At 37.7% G+C, this 16,824-nt stretch overlaps 1 protein-coding gene across 2 annotated transcripts in view; it reads right to left on the bottom strand.

The window, feature by feature from the left end:
- The window catches only part of LOC107095233 (protein phosphatase 1 regulatory subunit 37-like), a 55,969-nt gene that overhangs the window by 28,975 nt on the left and 10,170 nt on the right, over positions 1-16,824 (bottom strand). Inside the window, exons 3-8 of one of the 2 annotated variants that reach the window (XM_015391234.1) lie at positions 11,632-11,677; positions 7,430-7,530; positions 7,101-7,220; positions 6,366-6,513; positions 796-951; positions 328-440 (exon numbers count right to left, since the gene is read on the bottom strand). In XM_015391234.1, coding sequence (XP_015246720.1) covers positions 328-440; positions 796-951; positions 6,366-6,513; positions 7,101-7,220; positions 7,430-7,530; positions 11,632-11,677 — 684 coding nt within the window. The remainder of the gene's footprint in view (positions 1-327; positions 441-795; positions 952-6,365; positions 6,514-7,100; positions 7,221-7,429; positions 7,531-11,631; positions 11,678-16,824) is intronic. The other variant, XM_015391235.1, reaches the window with a different exon arrangement.

Genomic DNA, 16,824 nt, shown 5'->3' with positions numbered 1-16,824 from the left:
AACAGGTCCAGCTTAATGCAGGCAATTTAGATTAAAATTCTGCTCCCTTTGTACAGAGACTGTATGGCCCCTAGTATAGGGGCCCCCGATTCCGTACTCCTGGAGCGGCCCCTACAGGGCACCACAAAACACTTTGAAATGCTTTCCTGGCTCACAGTTCCCAGTCCCCCTTCTTATGCAGGGGAACCACCACCGCAGTCTGCCAGTTCAGAGGGAACATCCTCAAACTCCACTCGAAGTTGAAAACTAATATACAAACCAATAAAGGCCAAAAATATATATAAACTTCAATATTTCATCTTTGTTATTTCTGTAGTTAGTGTTTACCAGAATTTTGGCCAGGTACTTCATGCCTCTCTGTGTGATGTGGTTGTTCTTGAGGATTAAGCCTTTAACACCTTTCGTCTGCCTTGATAGACCCTCACACAGCTCCTCCAACCCTGAAAAATCACCACAACCTGTTAAGGTGAATTTAAAAGATGTTCAACTTTAGTGCTATCTCCAACTGTAAACATTGTAAGGATAGAGAAATTGACCTGAGAGTCACACCACATATAAATTTCACAGTCTTATAACTTCCTAAATGTGTGTTCAGACTCCCAAACCAGCCCATCATTCTTCCTTTTTTCTCTCCTTGTTAATCTCTTGGAATTTCCTATTTTTCCTGATTTGTTCAATGTAGTAGTTCTCCAGGCTTGTTCTCTGGACATTGGTAGCCTACCTTTTAAAAAATCTGCTTGTGAGAATTCATCTCTGCAAAAGGTTTTTGCTCTTTAATGAACATGATAAACTTACCGCCATCTGCTAAGGCATTGTTACTGAGTTCCAGCTTTTGCAAAGTGTTGTTATATCTCAGCAGATCTCCCAGCTGCATGGCGTCCTGGTAGCTGTTCAATTGGTTGTTGGAAAGATGGAGCTCCTGTAAGGCTCTGTTAGCCTTCAAGGCTTGAACTGTAGGTGATGAGATGAGAAACGGACATAAAATTAACGAAATAACTAAATAGATGATAGTGGGGTTGGCAATATAGAATCATGTTGCTCAGATGTTTCATGCTTTTATGTAAAGCTTTTAGCATTCATATTGATATTTAACATTGTGAATCTTAAAACATGAAGACGGAAGGAGATTTTAAAAAAAGACCAATTTTATCCACTATCCTTCGGTCCATCCATCTTAGTGGGTTCCAGTGAAACCTGTCCAGATAACCTGTTACAATAATCTTCAGAGGAAGTCGTCCGGGAGCTATCCTGGATTCTCGTTAATGTGGAGGAGTAACAAAGAGGTCCTACTGTATACTGTACCTGTGTCTTATCTGATCTCTGAGGACACTTACAGAAGAAAGCTCAAATGTATCCAGGATCTGACTTCTGCAGTTATGATCCATATTTGTGACAATACTTCTTGAAAATAAGGCAGAGATAACCTCCCATCTTTTCCTGGATGAATGATGAAACCTCACAGAAGCCATCATAAAAAACTTGAATCAATATTAAGTAATTTGTTGACAAGTTTGGACTTTTTCAGTCTGCGGTTAGGATCAAATGAGACAGTTTGAAGGGTCAGAGAGAAGAGGTCATTTGGAGGTTTTGTGCTAGAAGCCAACAAGTTGTTTTCTAATTTTAGAGATAACAGGAATGTATTTTCAATTCATATGTATTAAATCTGATCTGCTGTGTCCTGAACAAAAAACACTAGGCCTCTGCCGTGGGACTCTGTGAACGTGATCATGAAAATGATTTCACAGCAGGAGACCGAGCTTCCAACAGTTCTTACAGCGAAGAAGCAGTTGTTCTCTTGTCTAACAATAAAAAAGGTGAAAGCAGAGATGTTACTTCTCTGAGGAGGTAATAAAACACCTGTCAGATTTCAGCAAACCACTTCTTTTCATGACTTTATCACTGTTTAGATGCGTATTCCGTAGTCATTTATATTTAAAATAATTTTGCATCCTTTGTTTTGTCTATACTGTATTGTGATTCACTTTTGTCCATGTTTTGGACCTTTGTCGCCCTTCCACCCAGATCAATGCCACAGATTTAATCAAACCCCCAGCCCTGCATGTGGAATGCCAACATTGTCATCAGACCCAGCGGGAAGCAAATGGTGAAATCGGTGGGATTGATCCCGGCCAACTCTACTGCAAGCACACAATCCGGTCTGATCGAAGACGGTGATCCTCAGCTGGGACCCCCACTGGGGAGGAAGGTGGAGGGATTGGCCAGGGGGGGCTCGGTAAAGGCATGAACGATGGGGGAGAGTGTGGGTTGTGAGTGGGAGGAGGAGGGCGGTTTGGAAGAGTTGAAAATATCAAAGAGATTCAGGAAGCGCCTGAAAAAGAGGAGGGAAGAGTGGGCAGCATACTGAGTCCATTTGGGTCTGTTCTGCTCCCAGCTGAGCGGAGGCGACAGGCTCTGAGCATGACTTTGATTTTCATGTCCACATGAGGAGTCATAAACACAAACTTTCATTTGATGATCTGATGATAAAAACATGATTACAATTCAGCAAAACACAGATTTATATTAATACTTTTAATGTTTGACAGTTAAACACAAAAAAAATACATGTGATATGTGGTTTTGTTTCTTTTTATTTATTAAACTAAAAATCAAGAGTGTAATTCATGTTCATACGTTGTTCTAAATTCAACTTAATTTGCCCTTAGATCATATTTGAGGAAAAAAAAAACCCTGTAAAATCTTATACCAACTTTAACATAACTTTTGTTAAACTTGGCTAATGTGTTAATTCTATTGGAAAACCTAATTATAAACCACTGAGATGTTTACTTCAGAACAGCATACAAGTAAAAACTTCAAGAAATTGCCATTAACAATCAAGTGATTAAGAAATATACAGTGGATGGATGGACCAAATGTGCAACAGGTTTGCTGTGTTAAAATACCTTTAATTATGACTCTGAGTGACATAAACGTAGAGAAGATGTTCTTTTGCTATACTGATAAAGTTCTGCAGTTATAAGACATAGTTGTACTTTAATTAGATACAGAGAGCTACAAGTGGTGCTCAGCGTAGAAGCGGTTCAAGTAGCCGAGTGAAGCTGCTTCAGTGGCTTTTGTGTAAATGCTCCTCTAAGCAGGCGAAATGTCTGATTTAAATGTGGATAAATTGCATTATGATAGGGAGCATATTTTCTTGGCAAAGTCTAAGTTCACAAGTGTTTTGTCAATTACAAGACTGCAAGGCAATTTGCTCTTGTTTAGTGGATCCAAAGGCTTCGCAATACTCTAAAAGATTAGGTCCTATGGTTTTACCCCTCTGATGTACTTAAAGCATGTTTTTACATCATTCAGAAAAGCTCTGTTATTGACAGGAGGACCAACCATGGACTGTCTGGGCAGAGTATGTCTAATGTACTTTGACTCCATGGCGCTGTCTGCTTCCTGTTAAATTGTGTTTGTGTGTTTATGGTAATGTATTCCAGCATAATACTAACACCTCCCTCCTTTGTGCTTGCTTGTAATATATTTATTCATGTGTTTCTGTCTGTGTGCTCATATATATAGCATGACCCATACCCTTCCCACCTGCACAGCCCTATCTTTTCTTCCCAGAGTCAAAAGATACAACAAAGATGATCAATGACTTCAGCAGAGTGGACAGATATCTACACCTTAAATGCCCTGTGTGTATGGGCATTGGAGTGTGTGTGTGTGTGTGTGTGTGTGTGTGTGTGTGTGTGTGTGTGTCCTGGCTTCCACAGTCTTTAAAGACATGTGCACTGGTGCGTAAAGTGGCAGGTAAGAGATTAGGCCTCTAATCCTGGTCCAGACCTGCAGAGACGGTCATAGGTCGAAATCTGGTCCTGCTGACCAGAGTACACAAACACCCACAACCCAACATATTACACAACCAATACACACCACAGAAGCTCTTGTCACAAACTGTTCCTCAGAACTGGATTCTTGGAACAGTTATAGGAAAAAATAAAATGGTCGGGATGCACTAATAACATTTCGTCTAAGATCATCAAAGAGCATAACCAGTTGGGCAGGATTGGAATTCAGATATCTCAATATTTAACATGTTGTCAGATTAGCAGAGGTCTCAAAAGTACTAATGTTTATTACACAAGTGGAAGCATAAATCCTACCATTCAAAAACACTTTTGAAGAAGTTAGGGGTATTAGGGTAGTTAGGGTATTAACTTAAGCCTTTTCCTCAAGTAAAAGTACCATTTTAAAAACTACTTAAAGTATAAAAGTAAAAGTAATGCATAAAAAATGTATAAAAGAATGATGCTTTAGTGCACTACACTATTAAAGGAACCTTTTACTACAATTCTTGATGAAATCAATGGTAACAGTGTCAGATTTAGGTCTACATTGTTTTGAAAAACAACCACAAAGAAATTAAATGTCTGGGTGAATCAAATTATTTGATCTTTTATGTAAATACCAAGAGGTCCTAAAGAAAATTAGTTGAAATGACATAAAGCTAAGAAGTTTATTATTAAAATGTAAGGAAGTAGAAGTAAAAAGTTGTCTAAAAAAGAATTACTCCATTGTACCGGTAGATAGCCAAAATAAGGTAACAAAGTATCTGTACTTTGTTACTTGACTCTACTGCATATTAGTGATTAATTGATCCTGAGTAGAGGTGAGTAAATTTATAAACATTGGCTAACCTGGACCATACAGTTGTGTGTTAAGATGATTGGATAAAAACACCCCAGCAATCAGCAACTATTTATTAACTATTTATCAAATCTTAAAGGTTATAAGGCCATTTCCAACCTAAATTAAGTTTATCGTCCTAAAGAATGTCACAGCGATTCCAACCCAACATCAGAGCGCACACCCTTATTCTAACATAACAACCGTTGACACCAGGCACTGAATGAACCACGAAGTCCTCTGAATATTAAGTTCTTCCACAGGAAAACTTGAGACCCTTAGATAGATGAAGCTTGGCCCACTGAAGTAGTGTAAGGCTGAAAAAGTCAGACAGAGAAAGTCTACTTGAGGTTTATGCTGTGTTCACACCAAAAGAAATCTGAACAGAAATTTTACGTGCCTGGTCAGACACTGGATGAAACTGTGGTCAAGTTGCTTTGACCTTTGACACTTTGCTTTGTTCTGCGTTTATCTGCTCGGTTCTGTAGCTTCAAGCAAGAGTAGCTTGGCTTGATATACTTTATAAGTTGGAAAAATGCATGTTTTTAAGAGAGAAAGTCCACCTCCAAACATCACCTGTGCAGTCAGTTAATCGGGATTATGATCCTACTAAAATATGCAGTTCTTGTTAGGACCGCTAGACCTCCAGCATACTGCCGATAGGCAGCGCTGGAAATCCCCGCTGAGGGCTCTCTGCTGCAGGCAGCACTTAGTAGCAGCTGGAAGTGAATATAAAGAGTTTTTAGGGTTTGTGGTAAAAACTGCAAGTACCAGAATATATAATCGAATAATTTTCGTTGGCACGTTTTAATATTTTTTGTTATTTTCTCAGTGCAGCAATAATGATCTCTTTTCCGTATACATAACAATCTATTCTTCAGGCTTTTTTTTAAAAAACCTTTACAGTTTAACCCCTTGATATTTATACTTTTTTTTTTATGCAGGCAGCTCTGCAGGAATGATAACAGCATGTAGTGTCCATCTCCCCCCCAAAAAATCCTGGATCAGCTTTTCTGATTTGTTGACACTCCGGCGTCCAGTGACAAAAGTTCACTTCTTTGAACTCCAGGGTTGAACGCTCCGATGCCAGAAGGCTTGAACATGCTGCTGTGTCTCTCGACGCCATCCCTCATATACTTAGCATGTAAATCAGACGCTTTGTGCCTGGTCTGAACGCAGTTTTATTGCTGCTTGATGTGGACCTACGTAATGCTGCATCATGGATGGTGGACACCGTTTTAGTTTTTCTTTGTTTTTTTGTTGTTGTTTTTTTTAAACACCAAGTCTTTCGATTTTGGCTTCACTTTTGTTTAATATATATATTGTATGCAGAAAATATATATATATTTTTCTGCATACAAAGTTAGGTCTAAATAACTTTAGAACCTTCCAAAGACTAAATCAATATTGTTATGTCCAGATGTATAAAACCCCTAAAACTTACTTTTTAACCAAAAGAACTGTAGCACCTGTGATTGCAAAGATAGTTAGAGTAAAGTTAACCAAAACGTTGGGGTAACATCTTATAGTCATTGAGACATTTACCTTATTCCTTTCCCACAGAATAAGTGCTCTTCAACTTTTTCACATTGCTTTATGACTCTTTATTATTCTTTTAGCTGATGCTGTTATGCTATTTTCATATGCTATTTTGTAAAAAAAAAAAAATGCACATATGTTTTTAAAAAGCATTAATTATGAGTTTGCCTTAAATTTGTGTTTCATACCCAGTGTGAACAGAGACTTGCCGCTGAGCTGGGCGTTGGTTAGGTGGAGCACTTTGAGGCGGCTGGTCAGCAGAGCTTTAGATAAAGACTGGACACGATAGTCCACCAGGGACACATTGCAAGCATCCAGTCTGGACAAGCATGCACTCTGAAAGCAAAACAGAAGCCCAGAAAAAATATAGAAAAATTAAAACGAAATGTATTAGAGAATGATAAGAAAGAAAGGTGAAATTATACTCATTAGATCCACCAGTAAAAAGCAGTTTAAAAAACATAAAATTCTGGTTTTAGTTCATCTTTACACCCTATCCTTTGAATGTCTGTGTAAGCAGTTCAGATTATATAAAATAGATCAGTTTTGAACTCCTATATACATTGTCCCCTAAAAAAAACAAGCAATTCTCTTTCTTTCATAAATAAATCCTGTTTGATTTGTGTTACATATGAAAATAAAAATAAAGGAATTTTCTTTCACAGTAACCTCGGATCTAATTGGTTGTTAATAGTGTTGTTAATAGTTACATCCACTGATGTAAGCTGTGATGCTACTTTGGTCCGACTCCTTAGCGAGCTTGCTGCTGCATGTGCCTGCAGTACCGTGACTTCTAACCCTGTTTGTCTGACCCTGCATCTTCTCTGCACTTAATGCATCGCAAACTCACTTTCTTTCACATGAACATTATCCCTGTGAGAAAGCCTACATGAAAAGATTACTGTTTCACTGCGTCAGCCAACCTGCTTTATCAAATGAGCGAGGGCCCTCCAAGATGATGTTCCCATACTGCTGTTGTCAGAAATGTCAAGATACGTTGTGGATTCATAGTACAAAATCATATCCAGCAAGGACGATGCTCCCTGGAACAGGAAAAAAAAAAAAAAACATAGTGAAGGGGAAAAATGAAGAAAGCAAGACCTGAAATTTGACAGGAATGTTATGAAGTTTCTTTGGGCAAGAAAAAAAAGTAACAGCTTCTAATCTGATACAAGGAAAGGCCTGAATATGAAACTGTATTGGAACTCGAAGATGAAAATAGGAGAAAATAAGTTTTGCTCATAAAACTCACATTTTCCTCCAGTTGCGCTGCCTGCAGATTGATGAAATCAAAGTGCAGCGATTTCAGGACGACTTCCAAAGCTTCACAGGAGCGGTGGTCTAATCGCTCACCTTGATGGAAGCAAGCAATCAAAGCCAAGATAATTGGGAGGCTGTTTGCTAACAGGCAAAATTGCACGGCTCTGAACGTACTTCATCTTTTTTTGTGAAATGAGTATTTCAGCATTAAAAAAAAAAAAAATCAGGACAAAACAGCTTCCTTTATAGTCAGAGTTTACCTGTGTGTTTATGTTTTTCTTTTAATAAAGTTCTGAAACTTAATCAGAAACACAGAGGGAAAAATAATGATGATAGCTCCAGTTTTTCATGATTGGACTTCCAAGATGTGAATACTCGAGTGTGCATTGATTACGGTCTGCCTGTCGACTGCAGTAATCAATAAAAGTACCTGTACACAGCAGCTTAACTTCGTGCAAAAGACAAATATTTGCACATTTCTTTGCCACAGAAAAAAAGGACAATGAGGAACATACAGAAGCAACAAAGACCAGGTTTGAAAACAACTATATTGAGCACTTCCAGTTTGCCGTTCTCTTCTATCTTGTTTTATAATATATATATAAATATATATATATATATATATATATATTCCTTGCTTGAGGGTTATGCACAGTATTTTTGCTGTTCCTAGAACTGCACTCTTCTGGACCGAGATGTCTGATGTGTTTCCAGGGATCTACTGTAACCACTCCTCCAGTTTGGGGGTCACTGCCCCAAGGGCCCCAATGCCACTGGCACCACGGATGCCTTGTCCTTTTAGGTTTTCTCGAGCCCTTCTCTGAGCTTGTTCTCTCTTGTTTCTCATGTTCCTTTTTCCTGATGTTGCATTCACTTGGTATTGCTATGCCAACCACAACAGCTTTCCTCTGCTTTTTGTCCATCACCACAATGCCAGGTTGGTTTGCAATTACCATTCAGTCCGTTTGTATCTGGAAGTCCCACAGGATCTTAGCGTGGTCATTCTCTACCGTCTTTGGAGGTGTATCCCAGCCCATACTAGTAGGGTATAGTATATATCTGCACAGATGTTCCTGTATACTATTCCAGCCACTTGTTATGATGCTCCATGCAAGCTTTCCCTGCCAGCATCTTGCACCCTGCAGTTATGTGTCTCAGGGCCTCTTTGCACAGTCTGCACCTCGGCACCTGGGGTCTTGTATGGTGTGGTAGATCTGGGCCTCTATTGCTCTGGTGCTTAGGGCCTGCTCCTGGGCAGCCATGATGAGTGCCTCTGTGCTGTCCTTCATTCCGGCTTTGTCTACCCATTGGTAGGATTTCCTGATATCTGCCACTTCAGTTATGTACATCCCGTTTAGGGGCTTAACCTCCCATGATGGAGTCTCTGGCACCTCATCTTCTGTTCCCCATTGTCTGAGACATTCACTGAGCATGTCGTCTGTTGGAGCCTTGTCCTTGATGTACTTATGGATCTTGGATATTTCATCCTGGATAGTGGCTCTTATGCTCATTAGTCCTCTGCCTTTTTCCCTACGGCTGGCGTACAGTCTCAGGGTACTGGATTTGGGGTGGTACCCTCCGTACATGGTTAGGAGCTTTTGTTTCTTAACATCTGTGGCCTGTACCTCCTCCTTTTGCCAGCTTGTTATTCCTGCAAGGTATCTAATTACTGAGAGAGCATAGCTATTAAATGCCCATAACTTTGAAGTTGGCTGTTTTAGTTTTGGTGTTGGTAAAGTGGTGCATGTCTGTTAACAGAGAAGCAAGGCCTGTAGTTTCCCAAATAAACAAAGTACACCACTTTATACCTAGTAAAGCAGTTAAGACTGTTCAATGCTGAGATAACCCAACTTTCCCTCTCTGAGAGCAGGTCTCATATACCAGTGAACATTTTCAAATAGTTTTCCAGTTGCTTCATGTGGTTAGGACGTCCTGATTACCCAAAAAGCCTGGGTTGAAAGTTTCCATTAAAAGTGCCTTATACCTTTTTTAGATGAGGAACATTGTTTTTCAGGCTCAAAAACAATGGAAAGCATGTGGGGGGAATGACTGACAAAGGAGTGTCAATTTGTTTTCAGAATTTACTGCTTGTTACATTTCTTGGAGTAGTGTAGGATTTGTTTTTAAATTTTGCCATATCAGAGTCCTTTTGCTGCTGACCATTTAGACCACATTTAGAATGACAGTGAATAAAATGGCATTACCTTCAATACGCTAACTTCCAATAAGTGTTGGACACTAGTTTTGCACATAACCTTTATAGAAAAAAAACCCCAAAACAATTTAACTGAACTTCCTGAATTATGATTTTTGAGGGAATGTTTAGCCAATTCTCTTTATGGGTGTTCTGTATAATTGCCCCTTAAGCCTATATTGTTAACATTTTTTAATCTGAGTATTCTTACCCACTCTTAAAATAATTGCTATCCAAATGAAAGTGTAACTGATCAGGCTCATTTCTGAGACTTTAAAGTCTTTTGACCACCTGTTTCACAGGGTTAATTCATATCTCTCAAGCCAAGACAATGAGTAATTTTCAGGTTGCTTGGGGGTTGTTAGAGAACTTAAATGCAGTGATGTAAGCTGAGATGAGATTTAAAAATGAATGGTGGCAACTGAAGCATAAATCCGAATATAACTAATCACCGAACACAGGAAACAGAGTAAAGGGGATCACATAGATTAAGGAGGGAATGAATGAATGAAGAGAATCCAGCAAAATGAAGAGGAGCAGTATAAATGCCAAACAGAAAAAAGAATGGAATAATGAACAGATTGGGAGCAGGTGTGGATAGAAGGATCTAGAAGGGAGCTAGGGGAAGGGGACTGCTACAAGGTGGCAACAGAGGGTAAACAAGAAATACATAAGAACTAACATACAACCAGAAAACAATTAGAATGAGACAACATGGAACAAAAAACAATGAAAACTCAAAAAGAAAACTTAAACGGAACCAAAAAGTGCAGAACCATGACAGTAATCATAATCTCCAGAATCCTGTTGGCCAGGGGTGATCTCATGAGGGCACAAAACAAAAAAATGCCAAATTAATGGACACTTAAGGACATGGTTCATTGTTTATTACAGTACATGAGCCACAGAGTGAAGCAACACTTGCGACTCTACTTGAAAACTGATCTGCTCTGCAGACTGGTGAGTTTCACAGTGACAACTTCCCATTAGAACTGCAGATGATTCTGAAGAGATGACTAAAAGAAAATAAGATGTTCTCATGGTAAAACAATAACATTTTTAAATAGAATAAATATTTTATATGTGCAGAGTACACAAAACGTATTCAGTATAGCAGAGTGCAGCTGGTTTATGAGGTTATATCAGTTCCTACTAAACTGGATTCAGCTTCAAGATTTTAAGGGGTAAATTTTCCAAGATAACTTTATGTTGAGGCTAACGTGGTAGCATTGTTCCATTATGGCATCATCCCTACAGAGTCTGAGAAAGCAGAATGAAGAGTTGGTGGAGGGGTGGGATCTGGCATAATGAGATCATACATGGTTAACTCCTGTGGACGCTGTTGTTATGATGATTATTATGAAGATGCAAGGGACAGTCTTGGGTTGAAGTTTGGAGCCAAATTTCGACGGAACAATCGCACCACGGAGAGCACAGCTGGGACTTCAGAAAATTCCTGATTTCAAACCATCATTGGACAAATTCACCTAAAGAAGCTACAAAAAATACACCATTAGGGTGTTAGAATGATCTTTGCAAAAACCCCAAAAGAAAACCATCAACTATAGAACACAGAGATAAACCAGCTTTTTAAACACGATAAATTAAAAGAACAGACTGTAAACACAACCCAAGACAAATATAGCAAAAATAGGTACAGAAATCACAAACTGTGACAAGAGGAGAAGAAGAATTAGAGCCCATGGATTGCGTCAGTGGCACCAGTTTATTCTTACCTCCACTAGGAGTTTAACTAGGAAATTTACGGTCATAATCGAACAACCAAATCGTACAAGGGAAGGACATTGTGTAGTTCTAGCTACATAAAAAAGGTGTCCGCCATGAAAATAAAATTACTTCTCTCTTAGATTTCTTATTTATTTATCTTTTACATCTACATTCTTGTTCAAACATGTGAAACATTTTAAAGAGCAGTGAGTCTGTCGTGAATGTGACATGAAGTCATATTTAATGAAGATAGAGTGAGGCACTCATCTTACCTTTGAGATCCAGACATTCAACGCTGCCTCCTCCACACACACCCTGCTGAGAGAGACGGGGAGAGGTGTGAGGAAGAGCTGTGAACACACACCATCATATAGACACACACATACACACTGACACCCTCTGTGCTCCCTTTCTGCACGGCCTTTTCCATCCACCGTGGCGGTTTGATCAGGGAGGCGCGTTGGACGCCGGAGCATGAATTATGAATTTCACACAGTTTACCGCCGCTGTTGATGCTGGTGACACGGCGTCCTAATTAACCAGTGTATAATAATTAGAAACAGCTGGTCATCAGTTGATGTGTTCATTTGCTGGAGCCAGTGTTCCACATACATCTAATTTGACTGCATCAATCACCGGAGGTGGCAGATTTGTGCGGTGGTGGAAAACACACTGCTTTCTTTTTTTTTTTTTCACTGACAAGCAAAACAGGGCGACTGAGATCTTTAAAAAGCCTGCTTTACATAATTAAGAACTCGTAAGTTCATGTAGTTTGTGTATCTTGCAACCGGATCTGGATTCTTATAGATATAAGCTTGCTTATAGACATACAGATTGTAGCTTGGAATGAGTATTGTTTGTGTAAATGGAGATATTTGAAGTTAGTTCTTGTTTTATCTTTAAAAAGTCTGTACATCAGTTATTGAAAGCTGTAGAAAGGCTCCACCAGGGGGCCCCATTAGTGTGCAAATTGCACTAATTGTTTTTTAATCTATATTAGCACAGTTTTGGTTGAATATTTTTACAGATTTATGAATTTAAAAAGCTTTGCAGTGCATGTTTCTTTTGACAGGCCTGATAAAAATTTAAACGTAGCCCTGTTATCTCTGTAAACCCCAGATTCTTGACAGCTTTTCCTCTCTGGATCCATCACTTGATTCTTCACTACATGTTTCCTTTACATTACAACTCCCTGTTCACAAGGGCACAATTAAATATAAAAGGACTTGGAGGACAAAAGGGAGGCTGCAGCAATGTTCTCCTGTTGAAATTAGGCTGATCAATAGGACATAAGCTGTTCTGTCTCTGTGTGAAATTGTTGGACAGGCCTGAATCTCCATGAAATTATCTTTTAAGACAATGATGCTCACGTTATCACAAGCAGAGTGGAAGTACGAGCTGTTTCCACTGTGACAGTTGGTGAAATTACTTATAAAAGTATAACAAGCATGATTTGTGAGGCAGGCTTGACAGTGTTTACAATTGGCTATTAATTAGAATGATTTTCTCTATTTTAATTCTTTAATAAAAATTTCAAGGGATCCCACCCCTTCCCCACTGCTGCTGGGTTTTTTGTCAAATCAACACTGAGCGATCAAAGTAAGACGAAAACAGTTATGGGGAGGGGATGTGTTTTCAGACACCTCATAAAAAAAAAAAAAAGAAAAAAAAGAAAACATTTATCTTACTGAGGAAAGCCTGCTTACCCTTTTATTGGATCTTCTTTTATACTATTTATCTTTTTATGTTTTAATTTATTTATTCATTGTGTTAGCAGGCTAATATTATATTATTATTTACATAAAAAACCTAGTCGTAAAAAACTTTTATAGACTGGGATATTTCAGTCTATGAAAAAAAAAATTACAATGTTGATTTTTTTGTGTATTATTTACATTTAAGCAAAAGTACTTTGAGGGTTATTTGTTGTTGTTATTTAAAAAAAAGCTAATTTGATATATATAATTGCTTAAAAAAAGGTAATAATTGATTTATTATTCATTTATTTTCCTTGCTTGCTTTTTGAGGAATTGGAGGATGGTGTAACATATGCAGCAGCCTCTCGCAGCAGATTGGAGGATTCATTCTCTCCCACTGCTGTCATCTTCTTCCTACTTTAAAAGGGTAAAACATGGTCTCTATTTTTCATAACCCTAAAATCTTACGTCCGCTTAGACCACATCATTGCCTCCACTAAGTCTAAAAAAAAAAAACATAAAATGACATACATTTCAACCAAAACAACAACACAAATTACACTGAATATTAATCAAATATATTTTCATACATTTTACCGAAAGCCTATAATTTTAGTTTAAGCTGCTTTCATTTCTTTAATTCGGGTATTAAGAAGTTTTTCTTTCTCAACAAATTTGCATCTGACATACTATTCATATTTAAGAAAAATAATCAGTTAACTAAACCTAAAACATCTGATAGAACTTAGATAATTTTATATTTATAGATATTTTAACTTAATCTTTGTTTAAATGGCAGAATATAAATGTATGTGCTTTGATGTATATTTACTTGCTGTAAAAATTTATAGCTTCACTTTTTGAAAATTCATTATAAATACAGTCTGTTTTCTTTCTTCACAGAAAGCCTGAAAATAAAAATCATCCTGTGTTTGCAGCCTCCTGTAGGTGGCGCTCTAAGCCACTACCTTCACTCCCAATTGCTTTGAGCACATATGATAAATATAAGAAAATTTTAATAAATACTTCTCATCAATAAATAAATCATAAAACTTAAAAAGATGTTTACCCAAGAGACACTGAGAAGGTGAAAAACCTGCTGAGGGTAATAGTATCAGTAATTTTTCAAATGCATGCTATCTACATCATGTATATGCATGCCTCTAACATAAGGCACTTTAATAACAATTGAGGTCTACCTATTCAAACTGTCCGTATTCTAAGGATTTTGTATTGCATTAGTTTATGCACATTTTTAAGTCACCATCTACTTTTGGGATATGTTGTATTGATCAAAAATCTAACAGACAGTAAGAAGAGGAACTTCCTCTCACACATGGAAATATCTTCCTTCCCACAAGGAGCACAGCAGCGGCTGTTTCTAATCTTAATGAATTTCTGAACTTATTCGTTTGTTCCCTCTTTGCTGCCTAAAAAAAAACGAAGGCGTCGCCTGCCAAACATATTGAGGTGTCAGGAGGGAGAGACGACAAAATGGAGTGATAAAAGGCGCAGACACACATTTCTCCACAAAGCGGAATAAAGAATCCTGATTCCAAACTCCGCTGCCACAGAAATTCTCTCTGGTGTTTCCACTCTGCCACTCCGGACAGCTTTGTGCTAAAAAATGTTTGACTTCACCAGTTTTGTTATTTGTTCCTTTAATTAACTGACAGACACTATAAATAACTGATATATATTTATATGTATTAGTGTATGACAGAGCTCTTCAGGGTTAAAAATCAGGCCCACATTTTTCCTTTTAGCATCTATTCTGCACTGAAGGATAAATAATTTAAAACAACACAACCTTTTATCTTGCACTCTTTGAAAGCGGCAAATTAAAAATGTAAATTGGGACCTCATTAATATGCAAATCTATTCATTTGCTGTTAACAATTAGCAATTAAAGCTTCAGTGTCTAGCAAGAGCTCAGACAAAATTAGTAACTTCATTTATCATTAAAAAAAGAAAGTGATCTAAAAGCAAACATAAAATTGTAATCGACTTTTAGAGGTTTTCCTTCTGTCCCTGGCTTTGTTCGTCCACGGTGTTTTTCTCATGTGTGATGGTGTGCGTTTAGCGACTTAATTAATGCCACTTTGTGTCAAAGACACCGTCTTCTTAAATTGTTGATGTCAGGAATAATGTACATATCTGAGGATGAGGCGAACGCTCAAAGTGGAGCTGTGTGTGTGTGTCTGTGTATTTGAAGATGTGTGAGATGAATTTCAGATTCACTTCCGCAGTTTTCACACTCTCCGATGAAATCAGACTCAACCCTTCGGTGAATACCATGTTTGATGGAGAAAAGAGAACCCAGCAGGGATGATCGGCATGCTTCTGATCAGGAAAAGAATTTACAGCGTCAGGTCTGGATTCAACAAGAAGAAGGAATGAAAACAAGCCTCCTTAGAAACTATAAATCTGGAGCGTTCAAAGAGATGCAGCTTGAGGGCTTTAAATCACAAGAACCCACAGTTGTTTGGGTTCTCTTTGTTTGTTTAGTTGTTTTTGTTTTGTTTGGTTTTTTTTGTCTGAGAGAAATTTAAACATAAAACATGACGACAAGAAAAACTATTTACTTTTGTATAATAAAATTTTACTTCTTCATTTTACAATAAAGGAAAATTTGTAAGAAAAACAAAACAAAATGTAATTTACTTGTACATGACTTAATTTTAAGCATCTTATCTTTTACCTTTAACAAAATAAAAAATGGCTACATCTTTGTTTGTCTGTCTTATGGCAATCTAAATAAAAACTGTTTTTTAGAAAACTCTGATGGAGATAATTGCCATATAGAAATCCGAATTTTATTCCAATATCTTTCATTTATATCGTAAAAATAAAGCTCAGAGATCAAAAGGGATTTAAAGAAAATGTTATTCGTCATCTGAACAGTCAGACCCACAAACACAGTTGCAGCTTTGAAATAAGCCTTACCTATTATAAAATTGGCGTAAGGTTACATCAAGTAATTATATAGTCCATTTAAAAAAAACACTAAATTGTTTGATATGGATTGATGTTTTGCATATCAGGTTTGAAAAAAGTTCAGATAAATTTTCAAAATGTTCATTACTTCCACACTAAAAAAATGTTACAGCTCCAAATAAATTATGGCAGTGATCATGGTTCTGTGTCCAGAATTAAAAATAACTTCCACCTATTTCTTTGGCTCCAAACACAAAATAACACCAAATGGCAGCAGCAACCCTTACACACTACATGACATATCGACCCTCGAGAAAAAAAAGAAGCTTAAATGATCTCTAGCCTTCAGCACACTCCTTTGTGTTTGTCTTTAAAGAGAAATATGGCTTCCCTCTGAGTAGAAGTACACAGACATCCAAATTGCACCCAATTTATGTGTTTCTAATTCTAGGGTATGCCACCTGCTGTCATAAATGAAGAACTGCGTTTGTCATATATACGTAGCAATTGCAGTTTGTTCGGTATGATGCATCCGATGGGCCTGATCTACCAAGATACCAAAAAAAGAGTGCTAATTTGCTTTTGCCATCATAGTACTGCATTTACAAATAAGTGGGAATGTTTCAGGTGAACTACTGTTTGAGTTAGGGTTAGGTTTATTTAAATCAGGATTTGACATGCCTTAACATCTGTCACCATGGAAACTTTGGTAGAGCAGACCAAATATCTTCATGCATGCATGGAAAATTTATCTTTATCCTGTCTGTCATTGTACTTCTGCCTCCGTCTCCCTCCACGTATGCCTGCATAGTTTTTGGTTTGATAAATCGC

The sequence above is a fragment of the Cyprinodon variegatus genome, unplaced genomic scaffold (genome assembly GCF_000732505.1).
Source record: "Cyprinodon variegatus isolate N-32 unplaced genomic scaffold, C_variegatus-1.0 Scaffold532, whole genome shotgun sequence".
Lineage (NCBI taxonomy): Eukaryota > Metazoa > Chordata > Actinopteri > Cyprinodontiformes > Cyprinodontidae > Cyprinodon > Cyprinodon variegatus.
This window is presented reverse-complemented; position numbering and strand designations above follow the sequence as displayed.